The sequence below is a fragment of the Pleurodeles waltl genome, chromosome 3_1, assembly GCF_031143425.1.
Source record: "Pleurodeles waltl isolate 20211129_DDA chromosome 3_1, aPleWal1.hap1.20221129, whole genome shotgun sequence".
Classification (NCBI taxonomy): Eukaryota; Metazoa; Chordata; class Amphibia; order Caudata; family Salamandridae; genus Pleurodeles; species Pleurodeles waltl.
In genome coordinates, this window is record NC_090440.1 from 1,912,318,547 (window position 1) to 1,912,334,063 (window position 15,517).

The following is a 15,517-nucleotide window of genomic DNA, read 5'->3' on the forward strand; positions in this document are numbered from 1 at the left end:
AGAGGTTCCCCTACGAACTCCAGCACCATTACACTGGACTTTGTAAGTGCAAGGAAGCCATTTTACTTGTGTACTGGATACAGGTGTGTCCAGCTACATATTGGTAACTCCAAACCTGGGCATGTTTGGTATCAAACATGTTGGAATCATACCCCAAAACTGTTGCCAGTATTGGATGTCTAATTCCATGCACTTGGAGGACCCCCAGCATTGCTCCTGCTAGTCTTCTGGGGTTTTCCGGGCAGCCCGCGCTGCGGCCATCCCTCAGACATGTTTATGCCCTACTGCTGCTTGACCAGTTCAAGCAGAGGAAGGCAGAACAAAGGATTTCCTGTGGGAGAGGGAGGTAACACCCTCTCCCCTGGAAATAGGTGTTACATGTCTTGGGAGGTGTAGCCTCCCTATGCCACTGGTATGCTTTGAAGGGCACATTCAGTGCCCTCCTTGCATAAATCAATTTGCCCCAATCCAGGGTCCTCCGGTCCCTAGTCTGGCACGAAACTGGACAAAGGAAAGGGGAGTGACCACTCCCCTGCCCATCACCATCCCAGGGGTGGTGCCTAGAGCTCCTCCAGGTGGCCACTTGATTCTGCCATCTTGAATCCAAGGTGGGCGGAGGCCCCTGGGAGCATCTGAGTGGCCAGTCCAGGTAGGTGACGCCACAGCCCCCTCCTGATAGGTGGGAACCCTGCTAGGAGACCAATCCTCCTTCCTGGGCTGTTTGTGGTCTACCTCAGATTCGACATGCAAGATTCCAGCAGCACTCCTCTGCATTGTTTACTTCATCTTCTGGCCACTGAAACCACAAATTGACTCTTCAGGAATCAGCAATCTGCAACTACAGCGACGGCTTTGCTTCGCAACATTGTTTCTCTGGCTCCTTTCAGCAACGGCAACATTTCCCCGGGTGTGCATCCGCTGAGGTTGATGAGACTCCAATCTGCATCAAGAAGTAAGGAGTGAAGGAGTCACTCACGTGCATCTGCAGGCGCCAACTGCAATGATGACCGGCTGCGTGGATTTGCTCTCCTCTAGAACTGGTGGTCTGGATTGGTCCCCATGGTCCTCTCTGCCAGCTGTACAACTTGGGAGATGGTAAGCCCTTGCCTGTCCTTGAAGAACAGTACCCCCATGCATTACAACTCTTGCAACTACCAAGGCTTGTTTGCTTATGCTCCAAGGGATGTTCAAGCTTCGTGTAGCTTTGGCACTCAGCACTCCTTCCTGCCAAGCAACCTCCTCTCTGCTGCTCCAACAACATGGGACTCATCTTCAGGTGTGCTGAGTGGGCCTCACTGTGACTTGCTGTGCCTGCTGCTAGTGGGTTGCCTGTGGGGACTGCCTCCTCTTCTTGTGACTCTCCCAAATGCTGAGGGTCACCCCGAAGTTCCCTCCTTGGGTCGAGTCCCCTAGGCCATGCTGGTCCTCTTCAGCCTTGCAACTCATCATCTTCCTCGCCTGCATTTGCCAAGGCTTGTTGGTCTTCCAGCACCACTAACCCACTGCAACCAGACCGCAAACGTGAGCATCAGGTGCATCACTTCAGTGACTCCTCTTCAGGTCATGGGCTACACAGCTGGTCTTCTTTGTCCCCTGACGACCTGCTCCTGCCAACCAGACACTCCATCACAACCTGGACTTGGTCCCTTTCCTTTGCAGGTCCTCCTCTACCAGAATCCACCTTTGGGTTCTCCCAGTCCTGTTTGGGTCTTGCACAATCCTTTTCCAACGTCCTCCTGTTGGGTTTGGGGAAAACCAGGAACTTACGCCTGCTCTCCTGGTTGCTGGGGATCACTCTGGCGCTCATCTCTTGGGGTTCCTAGTTCCCCCAGCTCCCCTCTACCGATTCCACATCCTTAGGTGGGAGACTGTATCCCGCAATCTACTATTTAGTATATGGTTAGGCCCTCCCCTAGGGCCTACACGGTTTTCTAATACTCTGCCAATGCTTATTGCTTTTTATGCTTTTTACTGATTGCCATTGTGCATATACTTAGTGTGTTTACTTACCTCCAGTTGGGGGGACTGCCTAATAGTATTCTAGTATTTGTGTTACCATAATAAAGTACCTTTATTTTTGTAACACTGTGTGGTTCTTTCATGTGTGACAGTGCTGTATAACTATAGTGGTATTACATAAGCTGTGCATGTTTCCTAGATAAGTCTTGGATGCTCACCCACAGCTATCTCTAGAGGGCCCTGGCTTTCTAGACACTGCCTACACTTCACTAATAGGGGATACCTAGATCTGGTATAAGGTGATAACCCCACAGGTGTCCACTACACACCAGGCCAGCTTCCTACTCCATTCACAGATGTACTCTTCGTATGTTAATCCTCAAAACTGTGTTTTTCATTCCCATCACTTCTGCTAGAGGGGTCAGTGAGTTGCATGCCCTTAGCTGTCACCCTCTTTTCACTGTCCTTTCCAGCTAATTTGGTATGGCAAAAAAAAGTGCTGCTTTCCTCCCTTAGGTGGTCACTCCTTTTCATAACGCCCAATCTAACAGTCTTCCGACCTCCTACCCTCTACCTTATCCTACGAAAGAGGAGGAACTGTGCATCAGTTGGATCCTTGACAAGCGTTAATTACAACCTTGATCACACCAAGAAATTCCGATCAGATCACCAGCATTTTGTTGGCTACTGAAGCGCCATAAAGGGAAAGGGGGTACAGTGGAGGGCTCACTCTTGGTGTATCACCCTCTCAGCCTGCTATGCCTTAGCCAAAAAGAGTGGAATGAAGGAAATCAGGGCCCATTCTATCAGGGCTAAGTTGTCCACTTCGGTACCCTCTCAAGGTGTTTAGAATGCAGACGTCTGTAAGGCACCAACGTGGACTTTCTTGCACACTTTTGCTAAGCAGTACTGCCTGTATGCGGAGGTGCAAAGGGATGGGCACTCTGCCAGGTCTGTCTTGCAGGATTTCCTTGTCTGACCATCCACAACCCTCCTCCTGGGCAGGGTATTGCTGTGTAATTAGTGCTACAGGTGAGGAATCTACAGTAGAAATATACATCAGTAGAAAATGTTACTTACCTGTGGTAATGTTTCTGGTGGATAATCTATCTACTTGCAGATTCCTCACTGTCCCACCCACCTCCCAGTCTGATGGCTGGATAATAAGGAAAGTTAATAAGAGCCCATGTTGCAATCTCAAGTACTGCATTCCTTCATTGATGTCAATCTGCCCTCTCGCCTTAACCAGGGTGGGTGCTTTATGGTCTTGGTGGCGTCACCAACATCACATTCAACGTTGACTAAGTTCAGCACCCTCTCCCGTTGACCTCACTGCTTTGATGTTTTCAGGATCCAGCCTGATGTCTGGGGACTGTTCTACAGGTGAGGAATCTGCAGGTAGATAGAGTATCCACCAGAAAGATAGTTACAGCGGGTAAGTAACTTTTTCTTCTAGCACACTGCCTTACTAAGGCATGCCATTAGAACACCACCCTGAAGAGGCATACTGCTAGCCTGGGTGAGGTCGGTTGCTAGCATCCTGAAATGGTGAGGGATATCTCTAACAAACAGCAAAGTAGAGAATATTGCAAGCACATGCCAAGTATTGCAGCCCACTACCATGTCACTTGTACAGGCCTAAAAGACATCATAATGTTGGCCCCAAACAATGCATCAATAACAGTTTTGTTAAACAACAGACAGTGAAATGCAGGACATTAAAGAATATGTGGGAAGACAGGAAAGATGACTGGGGGAACATATAGAGAATACATAAAAGTCTGGTCTTTGGTAGTACAATAAAAAATGACACAAAGAAGCAAACCACACCTTTGTTAAAACCTGGTGTCTGTCAGCAATGTCAATATGAACTACCTCCACATTCTTCCATACTTCTGGCTCCAGTTTGTGCACCTGTAAAAGGTGAGAAATGCTATATTGTAAACACTTCACTTCGAGGAACGTGATGTTTTATACACATAGGGCCTGGTTTAAATCTTGGCAGAAGGGAATACTCCATCACAAACATGACGGATATCCTGTCTGTTGTGTTAAAATCCCAATATATCCTATGAGGATCAAAATACTGTGGATGGGATATCTGTCACGTTTGTGAATGAGTATTCTATCCGCCGAGATCTAAATCAGGCCCTTAGTTATTGTTGCTTGTCAATGTTGGTCAAATGATGGCACCAAGTGAAGAATGCAAACCATGGAACAGAAGAGACAAAAAAATGCCAGAAACCGGGTTTCCGGACACTTAAAGGAAGCTAATCATAGAGTGTCACTACCCATTTGTCATTTTTGTAATGCCCTTTGGCAGCTCACAGAGAACATATCAAACAGAGAATTAGTTCACACACCACCTTTGTTTTGAACAAGGGGAATATAAGTAACTGAGACCCTCTACACCCAACAGGAACAATTAATGACTCTTCTTTCATCACAATGGTATAATTTCACAATGGCTTCCTAAGGTGAAATCTTTCATGCCAGCTATAGCAAGAAAAAGGGGATAGCTCTATTTTTAAGTAACCCTCGAGTAAAATGCTAAGGGTGAGGAGTAGACTTTAAACAAGCAATGAACCCTGGACCAATAGCCTATTTATGCAATTCACGTAAAGGATATTCCTATATTTTTATGAGTTGTCACATAAATCCTGCTTTCTTACTGTTCTATGCACAAGGGAGGATAATATCCATCTCGATCTCCAAACACCTTGTGAACATGCTAAGTGCTTTACCCAGGAGAGGAACAGAATATTCTGGAGTGTAATAAGCAAAGCTGTTCTATTTCTAAGACCACAGTGAACACTTAGAGATTGAGGAAGTAACATAGTTCTCCCCAAAGTGAGGACACTGATAAAAGGTTCATGCAATTTCACTTTGAGATGTACCACTAGAAGAGATCTATTTGGTAGGTCTCAGACACACAAACAATAAAGAAGGCCCTACATTATATTTAAATGGTCTGAAAACATCAAATTACTTGGGATTACAGCTACAAGCTTTAAGGCATACTATCCACACTCAAGCACTCAGGTGATGGTTGGGAGGCTTTCCATAACGTCTGGTGCTTTATGGGGTGGGTGCCACACACTGCACATATAGATACCATAACATAACTTCTGCCCAGCACAATAAAAGGAAGATATTTCAGAAGAGACACACTGAAAGAGGGTTGCCTCACCACCATAAAATTATGGTGTAAACTGAGATGGACAGACTCAACATTAGGTTAGTGTTTATGATATGTACTTACATTTTCCTGTGTTCCCAGATCCGGTTTGTGCCAAGTTTCAATTTTAATCAGGAAATCATCTTTCATGTATTCGTTCTGTAATTGAAGAAGAAACTGTAATGTTCTCACCCAAAACTGGTAACACATGCACTTCTATACCATTTCAATAAAGAAAAGCAGAGTCTTCCAGCACAATTTGTCTGTGGTTTTAATGTATAGAGTCTCCCCTTTCATAACTTCCGTAAAGTGAGGAGATTCATTATTTTTCCTACAGTCAAAGCTAAGTTGGAATCACAGACTGCACCTCCTAATTACATTAGAGTAGAGCTGGTGTGGCCTATTCTAGGCATTAAGAACCACTCATGGAGTAGGAGAAAGGCAGGAAATTCTAGGCATTACATCATTAGAGTCACATGTTAAGGGGCTGTGATAATCATGACTTTGAGACAAATGCTTCGAAGCAGGAAGTCGTTCCATCAGGGCTTCAGAGCCATAAGTAGGGGAAGGTCTTATCATGACCAGGAGCAGAGCTCATCCAGGGCCTTGAGTACCTTCCAGGTGACAACAAATAGGTGGGGACCATTGGATGGTTCAGAGTTACACACGAAGGTAAAGGATCATCATCACTTTACAGTTACAAGTGAATAGATGGGTAGGCTATCGTTATAAGAGCATCCGATATAGAAGGAGGTGGTGGGCAGGAGGGACTCGTTCTCAACTTTAGTCACCCATGATGACTAAGGGCCAACTGCAGCCTCTAATGAACCACATGCAAAAGAAGGGGGGGTTATTCGAACACAAGACACAAATAGAGGGGAGTCGGCTAATTATGGCCTTCAGAACCACACATGAAGAGTGTGGTTAATCATGGGTTCAGGGTTGCATATAAAAATGAAGAGGTTCTCAGTTCAGCCTTCAGAGCGACACCAAGCAGGAAGTCCCCACCACCCCCCTTTCTAAATGGGTGCTCACTGGAGCAAGTCCTGAACTTTTCCAAATCCCTTTTTACTTTTCCCCCTCCCCATCATCTTCTAGGACATTGGGGGAGAAGCCAATAAGCATGCAACACAGGAAGCATGCTGACAGCAGAGTTCTGACTAACACAGGGCCAGTTTGTGCAGTCTGCTTCTACTGGTTAGGGAGCCACTTAGCAGCATCAAGGCATGTTTCTGTGGATTTCAATAGTGCTGTATAATGAACAGAAGAATGACAGTGTTACTAACAATGCAACCATGCAGTGAGGGGCACCAGGGCCTACACCATCCACGTTACACTACCTGTTTTATAAAAATCTGATGACATGTTTTATTATTCATTTTTCTGTTGTGGTTATAATTAGCCTTATGCAATAAAATGTGTTCATTCATTCTACTGTCATATGTTTATTCCACAATATATCACACGTAGGAGAGAAGACAATACATACTGCATGCACGTCTTAACTCTAATCAATTGATAAGTCAAAGAGGGGTATAGATCGTATCAAGAAGACAAATATGTGACAACACTGTCATTGGGACTATGCAGAAAGTATATTCCCAACAAGTATCATAGCTGGCGGATTTCTGTAAGATCATGTATGTTCATAAGATGGGAAAAATGATTACTCACCGTAATAACTGAGAGAAACAGGTAAACATGGAAAAAAAGAAAACAAGCATGTTAAAAAGAGAAATAGCAGTGAAAAATCCCAATATCCACAACATCTTTTCAGATTCTGAGATACCCACAATCAACTAAAAGCTAAACAATCCTATGACCGGTGACTCGCACAACAGGGGTCTGCACCCAACCATATTAGAAACTATTCTCTAAGGGAACAGGTGACTGAATTCCACATTTACCAGTGTTGGTTGTCCCAGACCCAGGGAAAGATGCCTCACACCCAAGTGATTAGTAGACTACCATTTAGAAGGATAATGTAAATAACATTGAAGAAACTGAATGTCTAGTCGCTGCTATACATTACAATGAAGAGTAAGACACTTATTAACAGTTTTTTTAAAAAAGCAGTAAACTAGATTGTGCTGCCAGTTCGTAAGGCTGAGATACGGCTCTAAAGTGTATTGAGACATTTCAAACAAATATTGCTCCTGGTTAATATTATCCTATGGGTGAGCTGTCACAGTAGTTTGTCACATTGTCATCCTCCATTGTTCCACTTTAGAAGCAGGGAGTGCTCCATTGCCCCTTGCTGAGAATGCCTCCTTTCAACTGAATCATTATTTATCACACAAGAAATGTTAGTAATTCCACTGTGAACAAGAGCTAGAAAATGTTATGAAGAACCTGGGCCCATTTGGACGCAACAGTCTTCTAGAGCATTCCCGCATCAGCAATTGTCTTGGGAAGCATAGCAAAGGACATGTGGCAATTACTAAAAGGCACCATCGAAGGCACTAGTTTTGTGTAGTCAGCAGCATTTTGTAGAGCAGCGTTTAGGCCAGTGGCTACAATACCCCACCAAGCACACCTGAGGAATTGATTGTTTTCCTGACAGATCTAAATAAGAAATGCATTTTCTGAAAATCCAAAGAGCACAAGTGAATGTTAAACTGAACTGTTATCAATACATACACTAGTGTCAGCATCATGTTCTTTTGGAATGGAGTGTCTAGTTTAGATCACACACATTTTGTACTGCCCCAAACCCTCCACTTTTTCCACTGGTGACATAAGAAGAAATCATTGACAGGAGGGAACATTTTCTCCATAGTGGAGGAGCATGCATCCCCAAACATAGGCTGACCGGGGTTGCTGGGTCTAGTCAGTAGAGTTTTTTTTCGTATCTTTGGAGGTCTGTGTGGGCAGGGTTGGTGTTCCCTCACATTGTCTGACACTTATTGCACCAGTTATGTGTTTCTTTGATCACTCTTCTTTGTGAAAGGATCAAACATATTTATCACATCAAATAGCAAGTCTGTCTTGGCCCTCCTTCAACCAGGTGCGGCACAGCATGGAGCAACTGGTTTTAATGAACCATACAGTGGTATTGATGAAGTCTCTTGCATCAACAATTTATTCTCAGCTACCTCTTTGCCAAGGCATAACATAAACTTATGCTCTTCCTAGACATGATTAGGCAACAAGGAGGCATAGCGGTCTAACTTATGCCAAAGTTGTAAACCACAGTCTGTTATCATCACAAACCACAGTGCTAGAGGATCTCAACAGCACATCCCAGTTCGGCTGAAAAGGAGACATCCCGAATGAGAGAAAACCAAAGCGAGAGTGGTTTCTGCCATTATTTAATTAGGCTATCAGTGACTGGTGGTGGCACTACTGTATTACAATTCAGTGGTAGAAGCCTTTTCAATTGCACCCAATAAGAAGGGCACTTCTGAGGAACTGTCCAACTAGCTAACTCCCCAGTAAATTTCCAACAAGTCTGCCGCAGCAAGGGGTAAGAGGAGCAACAGCCTGCCTCTCCCTTAGCTTAGGGCTTCCCTACCCAAAAGTGGAGTTAGCTGGATGGTGCAAGAGGAATCCTCATTACTTCACGTGTAGGTATGGGTGTGGTGGTTAGGTACCACACACCTCTATTCTTTTAACAAAGAAAATTTACAGAAGAGAATGCAGCTTCCACAGGTGAGTAGAGAGCACGGGAAAAGAGGTTGATTAAAGTGAGGAAGGAATGGTACACTAGAAAAAAAGCTGTGAAGGTAACCAAGGTGTGTGGGGGAAAGCTGGAGCATGTGGGTGGTAAGTCTGCTTCAAAAGTCTCAGATCCTGTTGAAGTCATGAAGTCAACTGCTTATGAGGTTAATACATAAGATAATCACATCTGGAATCTTAATGGGAGATGAAAGTGAGACTGTGTGATGGCATCCAAACGATGTACATAAATAAGCAGGACTGAGGAAATGAACGAGAACTACACTGACAGAGATTATATTGTGAAGGAAAATAAATAGAAAAGGCATAGCACTTTATTTAAAACACCATGTAAAGTGATCTTAAGTATTTATGATTGCTTATGCTTTAATTATTTTTATCCCATTGACTAGCTTAATGTATAAATACTGTTGTAAAATCCAATAAATGCTCAAAGATCAACAGAACACTCTCTCATAAGATAATACTGGCCATATAGCTAAAAAGTATTGAAAAAGTTGGCGTTATAAACGCGTTTGAGGTTGTGTATAAAGTCATATTCTTCTTTGAAGTTATGGCAGTAGTACAGTAATAAAAAGTGAGAGCGTGTCTATGTGTTTCTACACCTCACAGAGTAACCTTTATTTGGTTGTTTCTTGAAGTCAAGTGCCCAAAATGATTATCTAACAGCTCTCATGTTCAACAATCATAATTAGTGATGAAATGGAAGGAAATGTCTTTGGAAAAGGTCAATCAAATTTTGTATCAGAGAAAGTATGTGCTACGCTGGACCTGTGCAATATGACAATTAATTACTATTATTTGGCTTTATAAAAAACATAAATGATGCATCCCTACATTGCCTGCTTCTTGCAAATCGGGAGGAGATCAAGCAGCAGTATGGCCCCAGTTTCCTCTGACTGCCAGAGTCTGAAGCGCTGCTCTGCTATCACTGTAGCAGCCAGAAATATCTTCTAGTATACTGCTTCAGAATGTAACATTGGGGGCTGAACAGGACCAAGCTGCTGACAGGGGCAGAGGCATTTGTGGAGAAGAATGTGTTACAAAAGCGCCTGCTCTTCCTAGCACAACATTGCACAAGAAAGCTATTGGAAACCTCACAACTGGCAGGTCCAGCATGGTATATGGCTACAAAAAAGAACAAGTGGAGCAAACCCTAAGGAACACTGAAACATAGCACAACAGTGTTGCAAATGAAAAGGAGCTCGGGGTAGGGTGGCCTTGTAATTGTTGCAACAAGTCTGCCATTATTACAAAGAAAGGTTACAAATGTTTCCATTATTTCTAATACCCATAGACCTGTGATATACCAGACACCCAGCCATCTGCACCACCTGGCCTGTGTGCTACCATGCACTCAGATCTACTCACCCGACACTTTCCGTGCAGTGCTGCCCTTCTCACTCAGACTTTGCATCCCTCCCAGCCGGCACCTAACCTTCCTGACACTCCCATCATGCTGTGACACCCACCCCCCTCCAGATCACTCAGTACTCACCACAAGACACCAAATCGCAGTTTTAAACCTCCACCACCCTGCATTCTCCCACACAGCATTTTTTAGGAAGAACTACCCTGTACTCTTCAATCCTACCAGATAATGTGTCTGTGATAAATCCCCAGTCATCTGATTTCAGCAACTATTCAGGAACAGAAAAAATGACTCAAGGAGAGCTCACCACCAAGATGTATCATTTAGTGAGCCTATGATCCTTTGTTATGTGACCAAGATAACCATGTAACATCTGACCATCTACAATTCTGTGGTCTCCGAACCCTGACAACCCAGTGAAATGGTGACATCCACTGCAACTCTCCATTCCAATCAAAATTAACACTTGTACATGCCTTTAAAGAACCCTCCCCCAACTCTGAACCACATGCTGTCCCCTAACTGCTACAAACTCAACACCCAGAAATTTGAATGACTCAGAAGGTTTGAGATCCATTCTCCTAAACCTAAATTTTGCTTTTCCTACCTAGCGATTGTCAACTCCAAAACAACCAGAGAACAGCTATCATCACAAACATGTCTACATCGCCCCAAAAACATAAATCCCCATCAGAGCCACATTCAACCTCTCACACCATCTGGAAATGTTTAAGCCTCACCCATGACCTAATAATATCCAGCATCCTCTCACACTCCTCCTGCTAGCAATAACCAACCCATTCGTAGGTTGGCACTATCAAATCACTATGTTCCTGCTAACTGGAAATGTTCGACCATCTCCATGTCAATTAGCAATATCAGACTTCACCTGTAACCTGGCAAAACCTGCCAACATGACATCACTATGCAACAGATGACCCCCAGTTAATCCTGGAGAAGACCACTAAGAGACAAGTTAATATCAAACCACAGTAACCTGTGATCTGTTACTTCCATCTTTCAAAAACCCATATTCAAATGTGTTTTTTCCACTGTTGTTTACTTTATGTAGCTGAACTGATAGGAATACAATTTTCTTGTGGAATTGCCTGCTACTGTTGCTCTTTGGCCCAAGCCCGACTTTATAGGACTGCCTGTCACAAACTGTTTTCCACCAATCAGATCACACTGCACTTAAAGATCATCTGCGAAGGAACAAAACACTCATTAGCAGGCAGGGAATAAGGACTTGATGTTGCCAAGTGTGCTCCCTTTCACCTCACACATCGTATCATTCCAGGCACGAGAAACATGACTCCTGAAGAAGAGTACTGAATTATTTACCAGGGAGAGCAAAACTGGAAACGGGCTCCCATATTACCAGCACAGTAAAGGTACCCACATCAAAAAACAAAACAAGTTTGGTCTAACACTCCAAACAAACCACACATACAGACAAGGGACTTACAACTATCACCAGGAGATAAAATCTACCCACATGCATGGGCAACAACCACTTCACCCATCTCCCTCATTGCTTACAGAAGAACAAAGCAGCTCATAAACAGAGGCAGGGTGGGCACTCAAACAGAACAGCAAGAAAGCAGTAGCTCAGAGCCATCGGATGGGCAGAAATTATTTACTAACACCAGTATACAGAAACCTTCAAAATACAACGCAAGAACTGTACACTGTCATAGGCACAGATAGCCTACCCACAAACAGTGATATGGTGTGTCCTCTGAAAGAGAAAAGAAACACACATGTTGGAACAGACCTGTATGCTGTAAAAAGCAAAGCAGCAAAATCAGTCACTTCACATTCAATACTAAGTATGCGCCTGTATGCAATGGTATTTCCATAGAGTAAACCTACCTAGAGAGCAGTGCGGTGTCGTAAAGAAGGTATGGGTCGTAGGATACAATCTGTGATCATCTTGCAAGCTGACTGTCCATTGCCACCAGCCAAGTAATGAAACTCACATACATGGTCAAACACTGTTCACTGCAAACAGCATAGCCATGTCACTTGCATAGTCCATAACTGTCACTGGTTACAAAAGAGCAACCCAGTCACCGGGGGCAGGACCATTCATAACCACTAGTACAACTACTCATATGCAGAGTTTGGCTCTGTCAAAGTCTGCTAGAAGGAGGAAACCATCCACATACATGGCAGTATTGTCAATTGGCAGTGATAAAGCAAAACCACTCATCTCAAATACGAGGGTGTGAAACCTTGTTCAGGGGACCAAATGGCAGAGATGGGCTGCTAATTCATAACCAAGGTGTCTGGGGCCATTTGCCTCTGGTGTCTGTCCAACTAACTTGGCAAAGTGGGGGAAGTACACCCGTCTGCACTGGGCTCTCAAAGTAGTAAGGATGACCAATCAAAGGCTTCTCAGGGAGGTAGTGTGGAAGGCAAGAACTCAGAACTACAAAGTAAACCATCATACGCAATAATATGATGCCCAACTCAGTGCCTTTCTTGTTAAAAAAAGAAAAAAATAAGTACTTTAATAACAAGACAATATGTAATACTACACAGGAATTAGGTTCAGTTACAGGTGTCTTCCACAATTATGCCTCCAACCCTAAAGCTCCTACACTAGCAGCCAAACGTAAAACGACTACTGTGGGGACACTAGGGCAAAGAATAGGCTAAAGTGTATGTATGCTATTGAGTTAGGCAAATGATCGCTCAATGCAAAGGAACCATTGATCAGCTCAAATGATACCTTCCCAAAGAGTTTGTGGAGGCACGGATGACTGATTTTGGTATGCTATTCTAGGGCAAGATACAGTCTCTCAGTCTTTCAAACACAGCCTTATGTTATCTGTCTGTGTGGAGTGCAGCTCTGGTTCGACTGCACCTTTCAGAGTCACATGGCCTCGTCCTTTGGCACCAGGAGCACAGTTCTTGGCTGTATGTCAACAACCCAGGATCTTAATGCTAGTCCCATGCTGTGGCACACAAACACACAGATACACACGTTAGGTCACTCAGGGCAGGGGTACATACCTGTATCACATGTAGACAGTACTCCAAAGGAATTCCAATAGTTGGATGGGCAAAACTGCCTGGAAAATCAATCTGCATTCAGACATTTTGTTCTATAGTGTAATCTAGGACTTGTAACTAGATAACAATAGCAGCAACTAGGGATTCCCACCATTTCATTGCAATCAACAACTTGAACGATTTGTTATCAGTCTGTACACCAGACCTGAAACTAAATTAATTAAAGCAGAAAGTCTTCAGGGCCTACAATATAGAACAACATTATTTTTCAATTGAAGCCCAGTTCTGTTCCACAGGAAGAAGTCAGTACCTGTACCATTGTCATCATGTTGCCGACCGAACTCCCTTGCCTGAAGTGTGTATCTGTACAAAAGGGCTGACCTTATTCAGGTGTTTTCCACATAAGAGCATTGCATAGTGCTGATTTCAGATTCTCAAATGTCTTCTGACACTCTACATTCCAACTCACTTTATTAGGTTGTTTCTTGGGTGCCAAGGCTGCAACTATAGACCCAAAGTTGGCCACAAAGCTCTATGCTATCTAGCAATTCCTAGAAAGGTCTGGGTAGTAAGTAACAAATACTGTTGACAAAAACTGGATCTTAGTGTCTAGCAGGTGAAACTTCCTGTTGCCCACCTGACAGCCAAAGGAGACTGCAGAGGTCTACCACATTTGGCAGTTGGTTGCCTAGATGGTCAGTTTCTCTATGTTTCCTAAGGAACACCGGTTCAAGGTGCCTCAGGTGGTCCTCCTAGGATTGCTAAAGATGGATATTTCGTCAAAGTAGGCCCCAAAGAACTCCTCCAACTCTGACAGACCAAGGTTTACTTGGTGCTGATAAGTGGCAGGTGCATTCTAAAGCCATAGAGGCATGACTCTAAACTGCTACAAGCCCTCTGGTGTGGAGAATGCAGTCGTATCCCTTGTACTTGGCACAAATGTGATCTACCAATAACCACTGATAAGATCAAAGGTGCATAAGAACCAGGAGCTTTGAGCCAGCCCACCAGCTCATCAGCTTTGGAAATCTGGTGGGCATCAATCATGGTCACCTCATTTATGGCCGGGTAGTTCTCAAAAAAGTACAGGTCTGGAAATCCTTTGCTTGGACACCAACACTACAAGAGTGGTCCAGGGACTACAAGAACACAATCATTCCCAGGCCTAACATCTTAGCATACTCTGCGTTGATGCTCTCTTGGACCCGACCTGACACCCTATAGAATTAGCATGTCCGTGAAAAGCAAACACCCTATGTCACTGCCTAAAGATGGATTTTAACCCGAATGTCAGCGAGAGGAGAAAATCATCCCAAATCAACCCGGTACACTCTACACTCTTCTTACAAGTCAGATCAGGGGTAAGCTGTACCCTTTTTAACCCATCCCCACCATTGTGTAATATGTAGGGGAGTGATTAGCCTTCTTAGTCTCTTCTGTCAATGCCAAAATGTACACAGTTAAGTCTCTGCAAACGTACGGCACACAGAACACCATTTTGGCTTCCAGTGTGGCATCTGTTTCTACCAAGTAGTTCATGTCAGATACCTTCTGCACTGCCTTTCATGGAAGACACCACTTATCCTTCAAAACTCTGGTACACCTGGGCTTTAACACCAACATACCCTGACCGCAGTCAGCAACACTTTCTGGTCCTAACAACCCTTCATCAGCTCTTGGATACCCTGAAGATTGTTCTTTGCCTGAACCCAGATTGATGCACCAGACTTGTTTCCTGAGGTCAATCACACAGTCCCCCACATAATTCTTGGGTAACTTAGAAGAACCTTCTCTAAATAGAGTCGGACATGCACTGGGTGCCCAAACAGAGGTTTGAAGGGACTGAACCCAAGTCCTTTCTATGAGATTTCTCTGCAGGTGAAAAAGAGGCCTGGCAGAAGATCCCACTTCCTTCTGAGGTTCTCTAGCAGAGCTTACATCATGCTTCTCTAGAGGGAAAGTGCCAGACATCAACAACCTCTGGTCTAAATGTTATAAATAACTTGCTAATACATTACCTCCACATCTGCTTACTCTGTTCAAAGGAAGCCTTCACATTAGTTAAATCCTACAGACCATCCTCTTTCATTAACTTAGACACTAAGGGCCTCATGTATATCCTGCTGGATGTTCGTTATCCCGCCAGGGTGACAGAGAAAATTACTCTGTCACCCTGGAGGAGGAACCACCCGCCAGATTTATAAATGAATGACTGGCAAGCTGGCGGTCAGTTACAAAGCACAGGCAGAAACTGCTGTGACAGCGGCTTCGGTCAATGCATTTTGCTGTTTGGTGCAGCGCTCCATCAA

At 44.0% G+C, this 15,517-nt stretch overlaps 1 protein-coding gene across 1 annotated transcript in view; it reads right to left on the bottom strand.

Moving 5' to 3' along the window:
* PITPNA (phosphatidylinositol transfer protein alpha) overlaps window positions 1-15,517 on the bottom strand; it is a 176,785-nt gene that overhangs the window by 92,506 nt on the left and 68,762 nt on the right. The window contains exons 5-7 of the mRNA XM_069226109.1: window positions 6,812-6,819; window positions 5,222-5,296; window positions 3,790-3,873 (exon numbers count right to left, since the gene is read on the bottom strand). Of these exons, the coding sequence (XP_069082210.1) occupies window positions 3,790-3,873; window positions 5,222-5,296; window positions 6,812-6,819 (167 nt within the window). The remainder of the gene's footprint in view (window positions 1-3,789; window positions 3,874-5,221; window positions 5,297-6,811; window positions 6,820-15,517) is intronic.